This window comes from Chiloscyllium punctatum, chromosome 2, assembly GCF_047496795.1.
Source record: "Chiloscyllium punctatum isolate Juve2018m chromosome 2, sChiPun1.3, whole genome shotgun sequence".
NCBI classification, from domain to species: Eukaryota; Metazoa; Chordata; class Chondrichthyes; order Orectolobiformes; family Hemiscylliidae; genus Chiloscyllium; species Chiloscyllium punctatum.
The window spans coordinates 104,755,345-104,777,831 of NC_092740.1; the positions used below are offsets into that span (position 1 = coordinate 104,755,345).

A 22,487-nucleotide genomic window follows, 5' to 3' on the forward strand; every position below is an offset into this window, starting at 1 on the left:
TTCTAAAATGCACCACCTCACGTTTGCTCGGATTGAACTCCATCTGTCATTTCTCCACCCAACTCTCCAATCTGTCTAGATTCTGCTGCACTCTCTGACAGTCCCCTTCATTGTCTGCTACTCCACCAATCTTAGTGTCATGTGCAAACTTGCTAATCAGACCACCTATACCTTCCTCCACATCATCCATGTATATCACAAACAACAGTAGTCCCACCACCGATCCCCGTGGAACACCCCTGGTCACAGTTCCCCATTTTGAGAAACTCCTTTCCACTATTACTCTCTGTCTGCAGTTGCCCAGTCAGTTCTCTGTCCGTCTAGCTCGTACACCCTGGACCTCATATGACTTCACTTTTTCCTTCAGCCCACCATGGGTAACCTTATCAATCGCCTTACTGAAGTCCATGTATATGACATCTTCCCTCAACATTGTTACTTCCTCAAAAAATTCAATTAAGTTGGTAAGACATGACCTTCCCTGCACAAAACCATGTTGCCTATCACTGATCAGCCCATTTTCTTTGAAATAGGAATAGGTCCTATCCATCAGTATCTTCTCCAGCTGCTTCTCTACCAGTGACGTCAGGCTCAATGGTCTATAATTACTTGAATTATCCCTGCTACCCTTCTTATGCAATGGGACAACATCAGCAATTCTCTAGTCCTCGGGGACCTCACCCATCTTCAAGGATGCTGCAGAAGATATCTATTAAGAACCCAACTATTTCCTCTCTCAATTCCCTCAGTAACCTGTGATAGAATCACATCCAGACTTCACAACTTGTCCACCTTAATGCCTTTTAGAATACCCAACACTTCCTCCCTCCTTCTGCGGACTTGACCTAGAGTAATCAAGCATCTATCCGCCATGTACCTCTCCTCGGTGAATACCGATGCAAAGTACTCATTAAGAATCTCACCCATTTTCTCTGACTTCAAGCGGCACGGTGGCACAGTGGTTAGCACTGCTGTCTCACAGCGCCAGAGACCTGGGTTCAATTCCTGCTTCAGGCGACTGACTGTGTGGAGTTTGCACATTCTCCCCGTGTCTGCGTCGGTTTCCTCCCACCAGTCTAAAAATGTGCGGGTTAGGTGAATTGGCCATGCTAAATTGCCCATAGTGTTAGGTGAAGGGGTAATTGTAGGGGAATGGGTCTGGGTGGGTTGCACTTCAGTGTGGATTTGTTGGACCGAAGGGCCTGTTTCCACACTGTAAGTAATCGAAGTAAAATCTAAGTTAATTTTCCTCCTTTTTTCTCTGAGTGGGCCCACCCTTGCTCTAGGTACACTCTTTCTCCTTATATAGGAATAAAAGGCTTTGGGATTTTCCTGAACTCTGTTTGCTAAAGATATTTCATGACCCCTTTTAGCCCTCTTAATTCCACTTTTCAGATGGATCCTATTTTCCCGATATTCTTCCAAAGCTTCGTCTGTTTTCAATAGCATAGAACTTATGGTATGCTTCCTTTTTCCTCCTAGCTAATCTCACATTTTTACCAGTCATCCATGGTTCCCTAATCTTGTCATTTCTATCCCACATTTTCACAGGGACATGCCTGTCCTGCTCTCTAATCAACCTCTTTTTAAAAGCCTCCCACATATCAAATGTGGATTTACTTTCAAACAGCTGCTGCCAATCCACATTCCCCAGCTCCTGCCGAATTTTGATATAATTGGCCTTTCCCCAACTTAGCACTGTTTCTTTAAGGACCACTCTCATCTAAATCTATGAGCATTCTAAAACTTATGGAATTGTGGTCACTATTCCCAAAGTAATTCCCTACTGAAACTTTATCCACCTGGCTGGGCTCATTTCCCAACACCAGTCCAATCTGGCCCCTTTCCAAGTTGGATTCTAGCATGTACCCATCTGTATTTGAACTATCCATGTACACAAAGTTCTCCTGGATGCACTTGAAAAATTCCATCCCGGTTAATTCATTCACACTAAGGTGATCCCAGTTAATATTAGCAAATCTGATATCCCTTACTACCATAAACCTATTCCTCTCACACCTGTCTGAGATTTGCCTACATATCTACTTCTCTAACTCCTTTTAACTATTTGGAGGCCTAGAGTATAATCTTAGCAAAATGATCGCTTTTTTTTATTTCTAAGGTCTACCCAGATGGTCTCATGAAAAACCCTCTAAGACACCGTCCCTCATTAGATATGCAGGTTAGGTGAGTTGGCCATGCTAAATTGCCCGTAGTGTTAGGTGAAGGGGTAAATGTAGGGGAATGGGTTTGGGTGGGTTGCTCTCCGGCAAGTCGGTGTGGACTTGTTGGGCTGAAGGGCCTGTTTCCACACTGTAAGTAATCTAATCTAATCTAATTACTGCAATGATGGTCTCCTTTATCAATAATGCAGTAGCCCCATATCTCTTAAATTCCATCCCCTCCACCCCACCATCTGACCTGAAATCTCTACATTCTGCAATGTTGAGCTGCCAGTTTTGCCCTTCCTTCAACCATATTTCAGTGATGTGCTGATCAGCACAGCCTCAGAATGAAGGGACCACCCTTTAGAAGTGAGATGAGGAGAGATTTCTTCAGCAAGAGGGTGGTTAATCTGTGGAACTCATTGCTGCAACAGGCTGTAGACACCAAGTAATTGAGTGTATTTAAGGTGGAGATAGCTAGGTTTTTGATTGGAAGGGGTTCAAATGTTATGGGCAGAAAGCAGGAGAACGGTGTTGAGAAATATATCACCTATGATTCAATAGCGGAGCAAACTCAACGGACCAATGACCTAATTCTGCTCTAATGTCCTATGGTCTTCCCTTTTTAACGAAGACTGCTTTCTCTTCTTACCCACCTTCTCCAGCAGGAACCCTAAATCACAGAATCATAGAAGGAGGACAATTGGTCCATCAGTCTTACAATGGCTTTTCACATTAGTATCATTACCTAGTGCCAATCTCCTGTTTTTCTTCATATCCATGCACACCATTTTTATCCAAATAATCATCTGATGCCCTCTTGAATGCGTCAATTGAATCTGCCTCCATTACATTTCCAGGCAGTGGTTTCCATTCTCAAACTACTTGCTGTGGAAGAGTTTTTTTTTCCATATGATCCTTGCTTTGTTTGTACATCCTTATAAATCTATGCTTTCTCATTCCTGGTCCTTTTACTGGCAGAAATGGCTTCTCCCTATGTATTTCACTTAGCCCGCTCATAATTTCGAAAACTTCTGTCAAATCTACCATGTCAGGGAACCTTGGAGTATGCTCTATTCCCTGGTGTGCCATATTCAGCCTCCTTGCAGATTATCTGTCCAACAATTTGCTTCATCCAAAGTGTGCCTCGCTTTCAAGAGATGCAGGCTACTTCAGGTGGTACAAGCCTCAGGCCTCGTATAAACTTGAAGCAGTTGGGAGAGCTTCATGCTGAATGGCTGGACAGTACTGTCATTAAAATTATCTGGTAATACATAGTTTTCATACTTTTTGCATTTTAATTGGTATGGCATATTAATCGTGCTCTATAAATCCTGCTCCTGTTTTCAGGTCTACTGTTCTCACAGCTCTTTTTACTAATGGTATGGAGCCAGCGTTAAGTGATTTTCCAGTGTCTAATGACACTTCTGTGGACTTGTAAAACTGGCAATCCCACTCAGACCATCCAAGTATCAGGTGTGAGAAATGAGATTTGAGCTTATTCTTATGACAGAACAAACTGAGACTTAGTCCAGAGGTGGAAATGTATAAAGTTTACAAACTACACATTGTACTGCCAGAATGCACCAAGGCTCTTTGACAGCACCTCCCAAACCCAAATGTGTAAATGAGATCTCTGTTTTCTTGATGTAAACACTGACACCCACTCTTTGCTGGTCGGTGTCGTACTTGGCGCATACGAAGATGGTCTTGGTTGTTGGAGGTCAATCATCTTATCTCCAGGACATCTCTGCAGGAGTTTCTCAGGATAGGGTCCTCAGCCCAACCATCTTCAGCTGCTTTATCAATGACCATCCCTCCATCAAAGATATTTGCTGATAATTACTCAATGTTCAGCAACATCCGTGAATGTAACAATCTATGTTCAAATGCAACAAGGTTTGGATGATATCCAGGGCTGGACTGATGAGTGGCAAGCTACAGTACTGCCACACAAATGGCAGGCATTGACCATTTTAATTAAGAGACAGACTAATTACAGCTCTTTGACATTTAATGGTGTTACCACTATCAACAGCCTGAGTGTTACCAATGACCAGAAATTCAACCGGACTTGCCACATAAATACAATGGCTATAATAGCACGTCAGAGATGAGGAATACTACCATGAGTAATTCACCTCCTGACTCCTCAAAACCTGTTCATCATTGACAAGGCACAAGTCAAGCGTGTGATGGAATACTGCCCACATGCCTGAATGGGTGCATCTCCAACAACACTCAACACCATTGAGTCAAAGCAGCCCATTCAATTGGTACCATATCCACATATTTTTATACCCTCCACCACTGACACTTAGTATCGCCAGTGTAAATTATCTATGCAGAAAGTGAGGCCTGCAGATGCTGGAGATCACAGCTGAAAATGTGTTGCTGGAAAAGCACAGCAGGTCAGGCAGCATCCAAGGAGCAGGAGAATCGACGTTTTGGGCATTCCTGAAAAAGGGCTCATGCCCGAAACGTCGATTCTCCTGCTCCTTGGATGCTGCCTGACCTGCTGTGCTTTTCCAGCAACACATTTTCAGCTCTAAATTATCTATGCAGTCCACTGCAGAAATTCACCAAAGATCCTTAGACAGCAACCTTCCAAACACAAAATGATTCCTACCTACGAGGACAAGAGCAATAGATACATGGGAACACAACCATCTGCAAGTTTCTTTCCAAGCCACTCACTATCCTGACATGAGTGTCTTGGAAGGAAACTTGCAGATGCATATTGCCACTGTGGGTGGGCCAATATCCTGGAATTCCCTCCCAGAATGGCATAGTGGACTTCAAAGGTTCAAGAAGGTAGGTGATGAATTTAAGATCAGCTAGGGGTGGGAAATAAATGCTAGCCAGCCAGCGATGCCAATGTCCCACAAATATATTTTTACAAATATACATGCTACACAAATCTTGTTTCACCAATTTATCTCACTTTCTGATTCACTCTCACTCCTAGATTCCTTTGACATGAAACACATAAAGGATTTCCAAATTAACTACGTTCAGTTTCATCATCAGCAGATTGAACCAACAGCTGATCAGTTTATGTTGTATGTTACTGATGGACAGCATCAATCTGCGGCAGTGCCATTTTATATTATAATCCAACCAACCAATGACGAGCCTCCAAGCTTTCTTGCCAGAAATATTACGGTAAGTGATGGACACAGTACCTAGCTTCCAATTAAGAAAATTGGTAACACAGCTCTTGGGGACAATGTGAGAAGGGTACACTCAAGTTGTTCAGCTGATAGACTTGTGAGTTCACAAGTGATGACAGTGAAACACAAGCTTCTTCAACCACAGCCTGTTCTCTACAAGGATGTACCTATGGCAGTAACTAGAATTTTCTAATACTTGTGGGGCTGGAAAAGCACAGCAGGTCAGGCGTCCGAGGAACAGGAGAGTCAATGTTTCTGGCCAAAGCCCTTCATTAGGAACGAGGCTATGAGCTGAGGGGGTGGTGAAATAAATGGGAGGGAGGTGGGGCTAGAGGAAGGTAGCTGAGAGTGCAATAGGTGGATGGACGGGGGGTGGTAGTAATGTAAATAGGTTGGAGGGGAGGGTGGAGCAGATAGGTGGGAAGGAAGATGGACAGGTAGGTGCTGCCTGATCTGCTGTTCTTTACCAGCATCACACTCTCTACTCTAATCTCCAGCATCTGCAGTCTTCACTTGCGTCTTTTCTAATACTTGATCCAGGTGGCCAAGTCTTGGAGTTAAGTCTGAACAATGAGACTTGAATCCTATTCTCAAAGGCTGATGGGTTAGTTCCTTTGCAAGGTCAAAATGCAAAAGAAAATCAAAACAAGGCCCACCCTGCCCACCTCTGCCGCCTCTCTACCCACCCTCAACCACCACCTGCAGTAGGTAGCTTTGCCACATGGACTCTAGATCAGGAGAAGACGGAATGCTTTTTCCTATTATGAACTCTCTCTTTCTCACTGCAACCCCCAGGTCATCTCCTCTGCCCTGAAGCTTTCCTGGTGAAGGGCTTTTACCCGAAATGTCAATTTTCCTGTTCCTCGGATGCTGCCTGACCTGCTGTGCTTTTCCAGCACCACTCTGATCTAAATACCGAATAAATACTTATCCAGTAATCACTCTGAGTAAGGGTTAGATTGCTCATAATCCCATAAGTCAATCTGCATTTTCAGGCTATTTATATTATTTTATAAACTTATTGCATTGAATTATATCCAAATTAGCACAGGTAAACTCTCTGCTGAAAACTTGGTCATTGTGGAAAGTAATTATTCTGTAGAGCGATGCTGGTGAGAAAATTTCAGTTTGCAAAAGCACTGTTTGTTCAACCAGTCAAGGAATGAGTCTTGGTCTCCACACTCTGATATGTGGATAGAGCTGTCTGTGACCTTGACCCTCCTTTCTCTTGCTTCTGTGCTAACCCCCTTCAGCTCCCTCCACAGCACACCCTTGTGATTGTTGATCCTTCATCTCTTCATCTTCCTCAGTGCAAATGTAAGCAGTGATGGCATCATTTACTATGTCCAATCAACTTGCAACTCTCTCAGGAACTCTCACACCAAAGATTACCACCAAACTCTGTTGCCCAAAAAGAAATGAGAAAGATCTGAGGGATTCAATGAGAGGTCATGTGTTCAAAGTGAGAGGAGAAAAGTTTAAGGGGGATACACATGGATGTGTTGGGTATTAAGGTGGACAAATCCCCAGGACTGGATGGGATCTATCCCAGGATGCTGAGGGAGGCAAGGGAGGAAATAGTTGGGGCCTTGACAGATGTCTTTGTAGGATCCTTAAACGCAGGTGAAGTAGCGGAGGACTGGGGAGTTGCCAATGTTGTACTCCTGTTCAAGAAGAGTAGTAGGGGTATTCCAAGTAACTACAGACCACTGAGCCTGACATAAGTGTTGAGAAAGTTGCTGGAGAAGGTACTGAGTGAAAGAATCTATTTATATTTGGAAGAGAATGGGCTTATCAGTGATAGGCAACATGGTTTTGTGGGGGGGAGATCATGCCTTACCAACTTAATAGAATTCTTTCAGGAAGTGACCAAGTTGATAGATGAAGGAAGGCCTGCAGATGTCATAGACAGGGCCTTTAGTAAGGCATTTGATAAGGTTCCCCATGGTAAACTAATGGCGAAAATGAAGTCACATGGTGTACAGGGTGTTCTAGCTAGGTGGATAAAGAGCTGACTGTGCAACAGGAGACAGAGTAGTAGTTGAAGGGAGTCTCTCAAAATGGAGAAAGGAGCCAATGGTTTTCCACATGGATCAGTGCTAGGGCCGCTGTTGTTTGTGATGTACATAAATGATCTGGAAGAGGGCATTGGTGGTCTGATCAGTAAGTTTGCAGATAACTGAAGATTGGTGGAGTAGCAGAAAGCATAGGGGACTGTCAAAGAAAATAGAATATAGATAGACTGGAGAGTTGGGCAGAGAAGTGGCAGATAGAGTTCAATCCAGGCACATGCGAGGTGATGCATTTTAGAAGGTCTAATTCTAGAACAAGCTATACTGTAAACAGAAGAGCCTTGGGAAAAGTTGATGAGCAGAGGGATCTGGGAGTTCAGGTCCATTGCACCCTGAAGGTGGCTGCACAGGTGGATAGAGTGGTCAAGAAGGCATATGGTATGCTTGCTTTCATCGGACGGGGTATTGAGTGTAAGAGCTGGCAAGTCATGTTAAAATTGTACAAGACCTTGGTTCGGCTGCATTTAGAATACAGTGTACAGTTCTGGTCATCACATTACCAAAAGGATGTGGACGCTTTGGAGAGGGTGCAGAGAAGGTTTACGAGGATGTTGCCTGGTATGGAAGGTACTTGCTATGAAGAGAGGTTGAGTAGGTTAGTATTGTTTTCATTAGAAAAAAAGAGATTGAGGGGAGACCTGGTTGAGGTTTACAAAATCATGAAGGATATAGACAGGGTGGATAGAGATAAGCTTTTTGCAAGGGTGAGAGATTCAGTAACGCGTGTTCAAGGTGAGAGGAGAAAAGTTTAAGAGGGATATATGTGGAAAGTACTTTACACAGAGAGAGATAGGTAACTGGAACACATTGCCAGCAGCGGTAGTAGAGGCAGTCACAGTAGATTCATTTAAGGCGCATCTGGACAGATGCATGAGTAGGTGGGGAGCAGAGGGATACAGATCCTTAGGAATTGGACAATGGGTTTAGACAGCAGATTTGGATCGGAACAGGCTTTGAGGGCCGAAAGGCCTGTTCCTGGGATGTAAGTTTTCTTTGTTCTTTGTTAGAACATAGAACATAGAAGAATACAGCGCAGTACAGGCCCTTCAGCCCTCGATGTTGCACCGATCAAAGCCCACCTAACCTACACTAACCCACTATCCTCCATATACCTATCCAATGCCCGCTTAAATACCCATAAAGAGGGAGAGTCCACTACTGCTACTGGCAGGGCATTCCATGAACTTACGACTCGCTGAGTGAAGAACCTACCCCTAACATCAGTCCTATATCTACCCCCCCTTAATTTAAAGCTATGCCCCCTTGTAATAGCTGACTCCATACGTGGAAAAAGGTTCTCACTTTCAACCCGATCTAACCCCCTAATCATCTTGTACACCTCTATCAAATCACCCCTAAACCTTCTTTTCTCCAATGAAAACAACCCCAAGTGCCTCAGCCTTTCCTCATAGGATTTTCCTACCATACCAGGCAACATCCTGGTAAACTTCCTCTGCACCCGTTCCAGTGCCTCCACATCCTTCCTATAGTATGGCAACCAAAACTGCACACAATATTCCAGATGCGGCCGCACCAGAGTCTTATACAACTGCAGCATAACCTCAGGACTCCGGAACTCAATTCCTCTACCAATAAAAGCCAGTACGCCATATGCCTTCTTCACTGCACTATTTACCTGGGTGGCAACTTTCAGAGATCTGTGTACATGGACACCAAGATCCCTCTGCTCTTCCACACTACCAAGTAGTCTATCATTAGCCCAGTAATCCATCTTTTTATTACTCTTACCAAAGTGAATCACTTCACACTTAGCTACATTGAACTCCATTTGCCACCTTTCTGCCCAGCTCTGGAGCTTCTCTATATCCCGCTGTAACCTGCCATATCCTTCCTCACTGTCTACAACTCCTCCGACTTTCGTATCATCCGCAAACTTGCTCACCCAACCTTCTAACCCTTCCTCCAGGTCATTTATAAAAATGACAAACAGCAATGGTCCCAAAACAGATCCTTGCGGAACACCGCTAGTGACGGCACTCCAAGCTGAACCTTTGCCATCAACTACTACCCTCTGTCTTCTTCCAGAGAGCCAATTCCTAATCCAAACCTCCAACTCACCCTCAATGCCATATCTCTGTATTTTCTGCAGTAGCCTACCATGGGGGACCTTATCAAACGCCTTACTAAAATCCATATATACCACATCTACCGCTTTCCCCTCATCTACCTCCTTAGTCACCTTCTCAAAGAATTCAATAAGGTTTGTGAGGCACGACCTGCCCTTCACAAAACCATGCTGACTATCCTTGATCACATCATTCTTATCCAGATGTGCATAAATCCTATCCCTTACAATTCTCTCTAAGACTTTGCCCACAACAGAAGTGAGACTCACTGGCCTATAGTTACTAGGATTATCCCTACTCCCCTTCTTGAACAAGGGAACCACGTTTGCTAGCCTCCAGTCCTCTGGCACTACTCCTGTCGACAAAGAGGACACAAAAATCAAGGCCAATGGCTCTGCAATCTCCTCCCTTGCTTCCCAGAGAATCCTAGGATAAATGCCATCAGGCCCAGGGGACTTATCTATTTTCACCCTTGCCAGAATTTCCAACACCTCTTCTCTACATATCTCAAAGCCATCCATTCTACTTATTCGTGCCTCAGTATTTATATCGACAGCAATGTCCTGTTCCTGAGTGAATACTGACGAAAAGTATTCATTCAGCGCCTCCCCAATCTCTTCAGCCTCCACACGCAACTTCCCATTACTATCCTTGATTGGACCTATTCCTTCCCTAGTCATTCTTTTATTCCTAACATACCTATAGAAAGCCTTCGGGTTTTCCCTAATCCTACCAACTAAGGACCTTTCATGTCCCCTCCTTGCTGTTCTTTGCTTTAAGCCTATATTCACATCAGGCATTTAACCATTGAGGTAAAGTTAATAACAATCAGGTCTCTCTGTCACTAATAATATATCTGACACTTGAGAAACACAGTTAAAACCATTGAATTGAATTCAAGGTCAGAATAGCCTTTAAATATATTAATAAGCTAACTTATCCTTGATCCCATGTGTTGATATCATCTTTATCAGTCTCCCATGTGCAACCTTGTCAAAGGCTTTACTGAAATCCATATAAACTACAACTCCCGACCCTCATTTATACACCTGATCACTTCCTCAACTTCTCTCACTTCTGAGTCGACTTTCAGGTTCTCCTCTGTCTTTCTTTGACAGGACAAGCTAACCAACTGCGAGAATATTGGCCTCAGTCCTGTTGAGGTGCAACCCATCTAGTCCTCCGTTCAGCATCATCGCTCTAACCGCATATTTACCAACCTACTCTCCTCTTTCTGTATGTACTTACAAACTCATAGCATCCTAAGATTTAATCATCTTTTCTATCTCTCTCTCCTTGGGGCAGAATGGTGGCTAAGTGGTTAGCACTGGTGCCTCACAATGCTAGGGACCTGGGTTTGATTTCGTCCTTAGGCGATTGTGTGGAATTTGCACATTCTCCCTGTGTGCACGGGTTTCCTCTGGGTGCTCTAGTTACCTCTCATAATCCAAAGATATACAGGTTAAGTGGATTGGCCATGCTAAACTGCCCATGGTGTCCAGGGATGTGCAGGTGAGGTGGATTGGGCATGAAGTGTAAGGTTACAATGTAGGGGATGAGTCTGGGTGGGATGTTTTTTGGAGAGTCAGTGTGGACTTAATGGGCTGAATAGCCTGCTTCCACACTGGAGGTATTCTATGATTCTAACTCCCTAAATTCTGTTAGTAGGCTCTCATCCCTTTTTAGGTCTCTGACTTCCATGGACTCCCGTTTCAAACCATTAACATTTCAGCCTCAGTATCCTGAATCACTCAATGATGTCCTTGGCCCAGGCACCAGCAAGACAATGCAACATCCTGCAGTCAAATCTTTGGCCAAAAAAGTACCTGTCGGTTACCCTTGCTATCAAATATCCTACCGTTATTGCCCTTGCACTCTTCCTACCTTCCGTCTAAAGTTGAGCCACCCAAGGTACAATGAACCTGGCTCTAGCTGCAATCCTCAGAAGAGTTGAAGCAGGAACTTGTTTGTAGAGTGAGATGCCCTCCATCACAATCTGACTGTTTTTCCTGACTTCCTAGCCATCACTCATTCCTTTTCTATCTGGACCCTGTTCAGATATAGAATGACTACATCTAGAAACATGTTATCTATGAAACTATCAGTTCATGGATGATCCTATAGTGATTTCAGCATCCTCAAAACATAGACTTTGAGTTTCTGAAGTTGGGAGATACTTCTGAAACAATACAGTTAGTTGTTGTCTATGCCATCAATATGCCCTCAAAATGTTTTTCTTTCTTTGTCTCCCACTTTGTTTGAGTGTTGTCCCAGGTTTTGCAACTGGGGTGGAGGAAACTGTTAGGTAGTGGAGCCAGTTGACACTAGATGTTTGTTCAGATGGCCGGGGGTGTTTTGTGTCTAGGAAGCCCTGCTATACCGAGAGTCTTCTCGCCAGAGATGAAAGGATCTTCCTCAGCTTGTACTTCAAATGGTCAGAGCAGGGGCAGACAGGGTGGAGTTGGATGTGGTAGCCTGATGACATTTGGAATGCCCTGAGAGGAGTCCTGTATGTAGTTCTTCTTCCAGTTGGGTACCTCTTGGCACTAACTTGCCTCCTTGTGTAGTGTGTGCCAGGTTCCCTGGCCCCAGTTGCCATGCCTTCAGTCAAGAGAACCAAAGACTGTGTGATGTAGTGTAGGTCTATAGCTTATCCAACAGCTGGAGTGCTGGATCTGGCTTTCCCTGGCAACCACCAACCTGGCCACAGAGGCAGACAGACATTCTCAGGCTTGACGCACCTGGGCTCCCATTGTATAGCTACACTGCGGCAGTTTCTAGGCAATTTGGATCATTGTGTCTGATATACTGTCTAGTGCTGTTGTTCCTCCCTATATATGTGGACAAAATCCCTCAATACCAACATCACAAGATCCTTTCCTGCCATGGGATAAGCAAATGTCTGGTCTTTGACAGACTGCTAAATGCCAACAGCCTGGGTTTTTTGTTCCTTTACCAGCTGTGTCACAGTGAAGTGCTCACCAAACATTCTCAGCCTGGCTTTCCCATTGAGGTGTCACTACCTGGTTTGGTGAGACTGCAGGAAGCAGCCTTGCTAATGCTTCACTTCAGGCTTCTGCATTGTCTTCAGAGGATGAAATGGTGCCTTCTGGTTGAGCAGCTCTCTTGCATCTTGTAAGTAACACCATGATCCTGTGGCCCTGTAGAAAAACAGGTTGCTCAACCAGAAGGCACCTCCTCAAGGGAGACAAGGCTAGTGGTTAGAAGTTGTGTGAATTGAATGACAATGTCATTGGGGTTACTAAAGAGATTTTCAGTAGAATGAAGAGTGGAACTTATTAGTTAGTGGGACATGGATGTCTCAGCATCCCAGCAGGAACAGCCTTGGTCTTCTGTGAGGAATGGATTCTCTTTTTGAATGGGGTGGGGAGCCTAATTTTCTGCCCTCTTGTGGCTCTCTCCTCCTGGAATGAGGTAAGAAGGGATTAAGTGAGTTGAAAGCACAGCTTTTAGTATTGCTGCAGGTGGTCAGAATGGTGTACTGGGTGAGTGAGTGGGCAATGCAGAAGCCAAGCAGGATTAATGGGGTGGGAGGTTGGGGAATGTGACAAAGTGAATGTGATATAGAGATGGCACTGACCTTGATCCAGACTGCCAAGGTCTGAAATTGTGTCCTCCTCTGCCAGTACTTTGAAAAGAGGATGCCCCTGCCTCAGTCCACGAGGACTTCTGTGTCCCTGTTCGTGCCATTTTTTTCATTCTCAGGCTTCTTCAGACTGATTGTCCTTCAATGAGTGGAGCAGCTTTGGAATACAAATGTTTGTCAGGGTATGCTGCGGCCTTTGAAAGATGGCATGACCAGCAGGGAAGCTTATTTTTCAGGGGATATCTAGGAAATGATGATTTGTTCCATCACCAGCATGTTGTAGAACGAAGCCAGCAGCACCGTGGAAGTGGTAGTTACCGAGATAGTTTTGGTAAGATACAGTGAGAAAATTCCTCGTGGCAAGAATCCCCTCCTTCCTAACCCCCATCCCCAACAAAATTAGACTGAATTGACTCTTGAGCTGAAAGTAAAGTTCAGTCACTGTGTTTTATCCAGGTTTCTGAAGGTCAAGTACGTGAACTGGATCCATCAATAATCAATGTGGCAGATCTAGACTTACCCACAGACAGCTTGGTATTCATTATAAAACAGCAGCCCAACCATGGAAAGATCGTGAATGGCAATGATATCATCCAGTACAAACATCAAATCCACAGTCATGAAGAGCATCTTGTGCATGACTTCACAATGGATCAGCTGAAGCATGGTATTTTGGATTGCAATGCAACAGAATGAAAAGGAATAATGTGTTAAAATAAAAAAAACCTATAAGTCATAGATCCCCATATTAATCTGGAGGCTGAAGATGCAATGGCTGTAGAGGATGCTCCCAGTTTATATTGGGGATGAGAACCTAAAGTGGGTTGGAACAGAAAAGATTAAAAGATAACTTTGTAGATGTTTCCAAGATGGTGAGTAGTTTTAATCGAGTAACCAGGTAAACAGTAGTCCCTCTCGCAAGTTAGTCAATAACTGATGATCACGTCCACAAACAGAGAATGCTGGAGAAACTCAGTAAGTCTAGCAGAACCTGTGGTGAAAAAAATGTGGTTAACATTTTGAATCGGATATGACTTCTCCAGCACAGTTCCGATCAGATTTCCAGCATCAACAGTATTACCAATGATCACAGATTCAGAATCTTTGCACAAAATTGCAGATATAAATTTAGGACCAACCTTAACGCACAGAAATTAACCAGATTGAGGCCAATTCCTCTGAAAAGATTGTGGGTTGGACAACTTCTTGAGGATGAGGAAGTGACAGGGTTATGGAGAAACAGCAACGCTGCTCTATCAAAGAGGCAGCATAGGCTCAACAGATCAAATGCAGTATTGTTTTCTCATTTCATGACCTAGTATGGGCAGTACCAGTTTGCAGGCAACTTGAACATTGGAAATGCATGAACTGATGAGCAGGCCATCAGAAGACTTCAGGAAGATGTTGAGTCAATATTGAAGAGATGAGGCATATGCAGAATGGCATGAAAATTTTGGCAGGAAAATTGAGGAGTGGTGATACTATTTAAATGGTGCAATTTTAAATAGTGCAGGAACATATAGGCAGAATGCCCCAAAAGTTAAAGATGGCAAGTTTAATTATAGGGATGTTAAAGAATGTGTAGAGAAATTTTGGAAACAAAGGTACAGTGTATAAAAGTAATAAAGTTATGTGAATCCTTTTCTAAGTCACCTGTTAGGCCTGAATGCAATTATTGTGGATAATTCCAGGTATCATAATTTTGGTGAAATCTTTGAAATGTGAGGAGTATGTAAGAGGAATTATTGTATCCATCAAAGCAGGGCAGGTTCAATGGAACTTTAATCTGTGTTCAGATTTACTAAAGGTATTAACTAAAGGTATGAACTGAATAAGGAGCTTCTGTTTCTTGGCAAAGTGGAGGAAAATCAAAGAACTAAATTTAAGGTAATTGGCAAAATAATCAGAAGTGAGATGAGGATGGTTGTTTATTTTCACAGTAAGTTGTTATGATATACAGTATGCTAAGAGAATGGCAGAAACAGATTCAATAATGACATGCAAAAGTGAATTGGATGTAAACCTGCAATGGGATTAGAGCAGGGGACTGCCGCTGATTGGGTAGCTCTATGAATAAGTTTTAATAGATACATAGAGTGAGACATTCATGCAGGCTTGATAAATCTGACATTGGGACTAAATATGTACTTTGACACTGCATTTGCCAGTAGCAAGACAGATGGATAATTTTGCTAGAGAGTGCACCATCACCCATGAGTTAGTTTCTAATCCTGCAGAACTAATCAGAGGCTCTGGAACTTGCATAGGTCCACCTGAGAGTGTTGGACTGCCAAATCAGATCAGAGACCATGAGGGCATAAGATGATTTGTTTTTATTCTATTTGGAGAAAGTGATTATCAGCTCTCTCACTGCTTCTCTTGCAGGAATGAAGTTAATGTATAAGCATGATGACTCCGAAACTAAGACGGATAGTTTCACCATTCAGCTGTCAGATGGCAAGCATACAGTACAAAAAGTCATTCAAGTCACAATTCTTCCAGTAAATGATGAAAAACCATTATTGAGCAGGTATGTTCCTCTTATATATGGACTCACCATCATTTTGATCCCAAGTTATTCCCCATAAAGAACAGTACAGCAAAGGAACAGGCCTCTTCAGCCCTCCAAGCCTGCACCACCACATTTTGCCCTTCCAGGCTAAAATTGCTTTCACTTACACAATCCTTACCCCTCTATTCCCTTCCTATTCATGTATTCGTCCAGGTGCTTCTTGAATGCTGCTATTGTGTCTGCTTCCACCACCTCCTCTGGCAAACTGTTCCAGGCACTCACCACCCTTTGTGTGAAAAACGTGCCTAGCATATCTCTTTTAAACTTCCCCTCTTGCACCTTGCTCCTGTGTTCCCCAGTAATTGACCCCTCTACTCTGGGGAAAAGCCTCATACTTTCCACTCTGCCCATGCCATTCACAATCTTATAAACTTGTTTTAAGACACCCCTCAACCTTCTGTGTTCCAGTGAAATCCCAGTCTATTCAACCTTTCTTTATAGCTAAAATCTTCTATACCAGACAACATCCTGATAAACCCCTCCTGTACCCACTCCAAAGGATCCATGTTCTTCTGGTAGTATGGTGACCAGAACTATACACAATATTCCAGTGAGGCCTAACTAAAGTTCCATAAAGCTGCAGCATAACCTGCTATCCATATTCTCAACGACCCTTCCAATGAAGGCAACATGCCAGAAGCCGTTTTACTACCTTATATACCTGTTCTGCCATCTTCAGTGATCTGTGAACCTGCACACCCAGGTACATTAACTTCATTCCTATGAGTTCTGCCATTCACTGTATAATTTCCACCTGTACTTGGCTTTCCAAAATGCATCGCTTCACATTTGTCCAGATTAAACTCCATCTGCCATTTTTCTGCTCATGCCTTCAACTGATCTATATACTGCTGTAACCTTTGACAATCCTCCTCACAAAGTAACTGGATAACATGTTTCAATGAAATTAGAGGACAGAATTCAGAGCGTGTCCTTTCTATTAAAGTTTTTTTTTTCATTTTTGGTTGTGTATCTCCTCCTGGAGAATGAATTGATGACTCTTTGTTCCTTGCTTGTTGTGGATTAGTTGGTTGTACTAGATAGACATACAGATTTCAATAGTTACATAGAACATAGAACATAGAACATAGAAGAATACAGCGCAGTACAGGCCCTTCGGCCCTCGATGTTGCGCCGATCAAAGCCCACCTAACCTACACTAACCCACTATCCTCCATATACCTATCCAATGCCCGCTTAAATACCCATAAAGAGGGAGAGTCCACCACTGCTACTGGCAGGGCATTCCATGAACGTAGCAAGTTCCAGTTACGTATTATGTGCTTTGCTGTCTCAGTCCTTTCAACATGGAAATAGTACTGTAATAATGAATAGCAAGCAAATTGAAGTCATAGAAATTTATAGCATAGAGAAAACTCCTTTGGCCCATCGCATCCAGTCCTGGTCAAAAATAACCACCTAACTATTTCTAATCCCATTTTCCAACTCTTGCCCTATAGACTTCTATGCCTTGGCATCACAAGTGCATCGAAACACTTCTTAAATGTTATGAGGTTTTCTGCCTCTACCAGCCATACTACACCTTCCAGATTCCTACTACTCTCTAGCTGAAAAAGATTTTCCTCACATCTACTCTGAACTATCTGTCCCTTTCCTTAAGTCTATGTTCTCGGCCATTGATCCCTCAGTGGGAAAAGTTTCTTCCTGCTCCCCCCTATCTGTGCCCCTCATAATTTTAAATATTTCAATTACAATTACTCAATCTCTTTCTAAAATGTACTGCTAAATTTTACTCTACTTCAATTACCATAATTGAGGTCTGAGAAATCAGTAAAATTAATAAAATAATTTGCAATGTGAAAAAGTTTGATCTTGCTTTCTTGCAAATCCTTTTAGTTATATTGCATGTAAGACAGTCCTGGTAGCATACACATCTTTGTCATATCACTGTGTCATTCTGTAATTCTCTCTGTTTTTTAAAGAGAATTTTTGACCAAATTCAACCCACCCTCCACACCCTACCCCAACAGATCCTCCTTTAGATCTCTTCTATTGCAGTAATCCTATTAGAATTATTCAGCACATAGGAACAGTAAAACCGGAAAAGCAGAATACTTTTTGAAAGGCACAAAACTTTAACATATTGATGTTCAGAGGAGGAAGACAGAGAGTTAACAAATATGTACAGCAAGCAATTAGGAGGACAAATACCATTTTGGCCTTTATTGCAAGGGAGTTGGAGTCTAGGAAAAAAGTCTTAATAACATTGTGGAGGGCTTTAATGACACCACATCTAGACAACAAATGCAGTTTGATCTTTGTATTTATAGATGATTCCTTGTTCCTTGCTCGTTGTGGATTAAGGATATACTTGATTGGAAGTGGAAGAGATTCAGGAGGTTGGATGACAGGCTGAATAAATTTAATCTCTATTTTTGGATTTCAAATTAGAAGAGGTGGTTCTCATTGAGACATACAAGATTCTAAAGGTGTTTGACATATCCAGCACTGACAGGCATAGTCACAATCAGGGTTGAATTTATGATTGAGATCAGAAGAAGAATAACAACATCTTTGTAAAGAATTATTATCCATGAGATGTTGGCATCACTGGATGGATCACACTTATTGTCTATCCCAAAATGCCCTGGTACAAGGTAGTGGTGAGCTGCCTTCTTGAAAATCTGCTGTCCTTGAAATGTAGGAAAACCCACAATGCCAATAGGAAGGGAGTTCTAGAATTTTGACTCAGCTGAAGGAACAACAATAGTAAAGCAAGGGAGGAAATGGTAGTGGACTTGCAATAATTTTAATTCCTCCTGGCCACAGGAGAGGTGCCAGAAGACTTGAGGTCAAAAAAACAGAATAGGATAAATAAGGAAACTATAGGCCCGTCAGTCTTAACATCATTGGTGAGGAAACTAATGGTAACAATTCTGAGAAACAGAATTAATCTGCACCTGAAGAGGCATGGATTAATCAAGAACACTGAGCATAGTTTGGTTAATGGGAGGTCATGTCTGACCAACTTGATTGAATTTTTCAAAGAGATAGCTATAAGTGTAGATGAGGGCAATACACTCACCAAAATCTACTTGGACTTCACAGCTTTCGATGAGAGACTGGTGAGCCCTTGCTTTGCAAACAAATTTGGCAAATTGGATACAGAATTGGCTGAGTGGCAGAAAGCAGAGGATGATAAGGGTGTTTTGTGACTCAAAGTCTGTATCCTGCAGGGATCAGTGTTGGGGCCCTTGCTATTTGTGGTAAATGATTGAGACTTGAATATAGGAGGATTATCGGTAAGTTTGCAGATGAAACAAAAATGGGTGGGGCAATTCATAATGAGGAGGATAGACTTAGATTACAGGATATTATAGAGGGGCTTGTCAGATGGGCTGATCAGTAACAAATAAAATTCAATCTGGATAGGTTTGAGATGATGTCCTTGGACAGGATAAACTTGGCAAGAGAATACTTAGCGTACAGTAGGATCCTGGGAAGCATCAAGGATCAAATGGATCTTGGTGTGCATGTCCACTAGTCCCTAAAGCAATAGGTTGATAAAGTGATTAAGAAGGTTTGTGGATGATATGCCTTTTCTAGCTAATATGGGGAGAAAGTGAGTCCTGCAGATGATGGAGACCAGAGTCGAAGAGTGTGGTGCTGGAAAAGGATGGCCGGTCAGGCAGCATCCGAGGAGCAGGAGAATTGACATTTCAAGCATAAGCTCTTCATTTGGGATGAGGGGGTGGCCCCAGGGGGTTGAGAGATAAATGGGAGGGGGATGGGACTGAAGGGAAGGCAGCTGAGAATGTGATATGTAGATGAAGTTAGGGGTGAAGGTTAAAGGTCAGAGAAGGGTGTAGTGGATTGGTGGGAAGGAAAATGGATAGGTCAAGAGGGCAGTGCTGAGTTGGAAGGTTGAATCTAGGATAAGGTGGGGGGGGGGGGAGAGGAAATACATCTTTTAAACAGTATGGTGGAGGAAATGGATGTTTGAGAATGTAGTACCAATCATCAGTGAATGCACTCTTTTCTGACCATATGATGGAGGAAAGGCATTGATGAAGCAGTTGTACTTGGTTGGACTCTGACTCTACCCTGAGGAATTTCTGCAGCAATATCCTCAAACCGAGATGACTGACGTCTAACAACCACAACCATGTTCCCTTCTGTGAGTTAAGACTCCAATCAACAGTGAATTATCTTCGAGATAATTAACCCTGTCTGCTGACAATTGCTTCTGTTGTTTGGAATGTAAATAATTCTTGTAACTCCATCAGATTGACACCACATTTTAATGTATGCCTGGTTCTGCTCCTGGTATGCCCCGTTATGGACCAGGCCAGACTCCCTCAAAACATTTCAAGAAAGTAGCCCAGACCCTAACTTTGTCAGTTGTTTTAAGCAGATGTACAGTGGATATTCCAGGAGAGGCAAAGTTGGTTTACTGGTTTAGTTTTAAACAAAACAGAATTTATTTACAAGATTACCAAATGAAACACAAACAAAAGGGAATGATGCTGTTCCAAATACGTGCAACAATCCCCACTCTTGGCACTAAAGAAAAAATCAAATACACGGTCTTACAGGAGCGACATCAGAGATAGAATACCAGCCTGGAGCTGCTTCTTGAGGTCCAGCAGCTTCAAAACACTACTTAAAAAAAATAAACCAGAGAAAAGCTGAGCAGGGAGAACTGGCCACTGTCCTTTCATTGTAGAAGCTTTTGTTTTCAAAAACTGAAAGCGCATTGCCTGAGACAGTATCTGTTGGCCCTAAAACCCTTCAGCTTAGACTTTTCGGAGTCTTTACCTTTTACGACCTCTCTGAAAAAAAGAACATGGACAACATAACCTTGTTAAAGGAGGAGCTTCCTCATAGCCCTCATGCACACTCCTTTGAACCAGGGTTAATCCCATGGCTTTGAAGTAACAGGAGAGTGGGGGACATACAGAGCCATGAGGTTACAGATTGTGGCAAAAGTGAGGACTGCAGATGCTGGAGATTAGAGTCGAGAGTGTGGTGCTGGAAAAGCACAACAGGTCAGGCAGTAGTCGAAGTGCAGGAAAATCGACGTTTCGGGCAAAAGCCCTGCATCAGGAATGAGGCTGGGAGCCTCGGGGGTGGATAGAGAAAACACAGGCTGTGATTGAACACAATCCTAATGCTTCTGACAGCCTAGTGTTCCACATGGATGCCCAGTTGAGTTACTGGATTTGTTTAAATTCTAGGTCATTCAGCATGTTGATAGTGTGTTCAGTTATGGGCACTTTATGTAAGGTAGAATGCTAAAGCCCTGGGCAGAGTGCAAAGAAGATTTACAAGACTGATGCCAGGAATGAGGGATCTTAGACAAAAATGAAGGTTTGAGAAATTGACCTTATTTTCCATTGTACAGAGATTAAAATTAAAATTAATTATTAATAATTTTGACAGGGTAAAGAAGGATATACTGTTCACATTAGTGGCTGTGTCAGTAACTAGGAATCGCAATTTCAAAGTAGTCATCAAAAGTGCTAGGAGTGGATTGGGGACAAACTTCATTGTCCAGAGAATTATTAGGATTTGGAATGCACTGCCTCGGAAGGATGTATTATGAAGTAGGCCAGACCAGTCAAAACATTCTTAAGCAGGCAGCCCAGACCATAACTTGGCAATTTGTTTCGGTAAGTGTACAGTGAAAATTACCCGGAATAAGCTAGCTAGGTTTATGAAAGGATTTTGAAACAGACAAAAGTTTATTCACAAAATTACACAATGAAATGCAAAGAACAGAATAAAGAACCCCTACAGAACTCAGTCTATCCAAACTAGACTCAGTTATGTTGTTCCAAATACACACAACAATCCCATGAAGCAAACCCCTTTAGAAACCAGTGTAAATGTATGGAACAGGTGCTTGCAGATTGGAGTTAGAAGGACAGAGAGAGACAGAGTTTCCACACAGCTCACTGTTGAATTCCCAACCAGTTCAGGTCTGAATTAAACTGCTCAGCTAGAGAACTGACCACTTCCCTTTTACTATACAGGTCCCTTCTAAAACATGGCCACTTTTGCCTGAAGTCTCATCTGTTTACATATAAACAAAAGGCCTCTTAAAATCCTTTTCATCTCTGTACCAAACCAGACTGATTGAAGCCCAGCCTGGTTTATTAACCCTCTGAAAAAATCAAGGACAAAGTACCCTTGAGCCAAGAAACTGCTTTTAGAAAAAAAAGGGGTCAGCTTTGTGACACGTCCCCCTTAAAAAAGAACGAACCATCAATACCAAAAGATGACTTCATTCTTAACCATTCAAAAACCAGGTCAGTAGTCTAAACACACATATACACTATACTAAGTGTAAACATGCAAACATGCACAACCATATGCAAATTCAGGCCGCGGTATTCCCACCACCGAATGCCTCTGTATCTTATTTGAGTCTTGATAACGCATTGGCAATCGCGTTTTGTGACCTGCCACATGTACAATTGTCAAATGAATGGCTGAAACAACAAACTCCATCGAAACAGTTTGGCATTTTTGTTCTTGAATCTTTCCACAAATGTCAATGGGTTGTGATCAGTGTATACGATTGTCTCAGATGCATTGCTGGTAATATAAACACTGAAATATTGTAAGGCCACCACCAAGCTTAATGTCTCTTTTGTCACTGCTGAATATGTCTGTTGATAAACGTTCAACTTCCTCGAAAAATACCCAATGGGTCTTTCTATCCCTTCATCACCTTCCTGCAGGAGCACCACACCGGCACCTACATCACTGGCATCGATAGCCACCTTGAAAGGCTTCATGTAATCCAGTGTGGCTAATATTGGGGCAGTGGTTAACACAGTTTTTA

General features: G+C 42.8%; 1 protein-coding gene across 7 annotated transcripts in view; it reads left to right on the forward strand.

Moving 5' to 3' along the window:
* frem1a (Fras1 related extracellular matrix 1a) overlaps positions 1 to 22,487 on the forward strand; it is a 377,121-nt gene that overhangs the window by 243,851 nt on the left and 110,783 nt on the right. For all 7 annotated transcript variants that reach the window (XM_072586891.1, XM_072586895.1, XM_072586892.1 and 4 more), the window contains 3 exons: positions 5,134 to 5,330; positions 13,561 to 13,771; positions 15,490 to 15,634. In XM_072586891.1, coding sequence (XP_072442992.1) covers positions 5,134 to 5,330; positions 13,561 to 13,771; positions 15,490 to 15,634 — 553 coding nt within the window. The remainder of the gene's footprint in view (positions 1 to 5,133; positions 5,331 to 13,560; positions 13,772 to 15,489; positions 15,635 to 22,487) is intronic.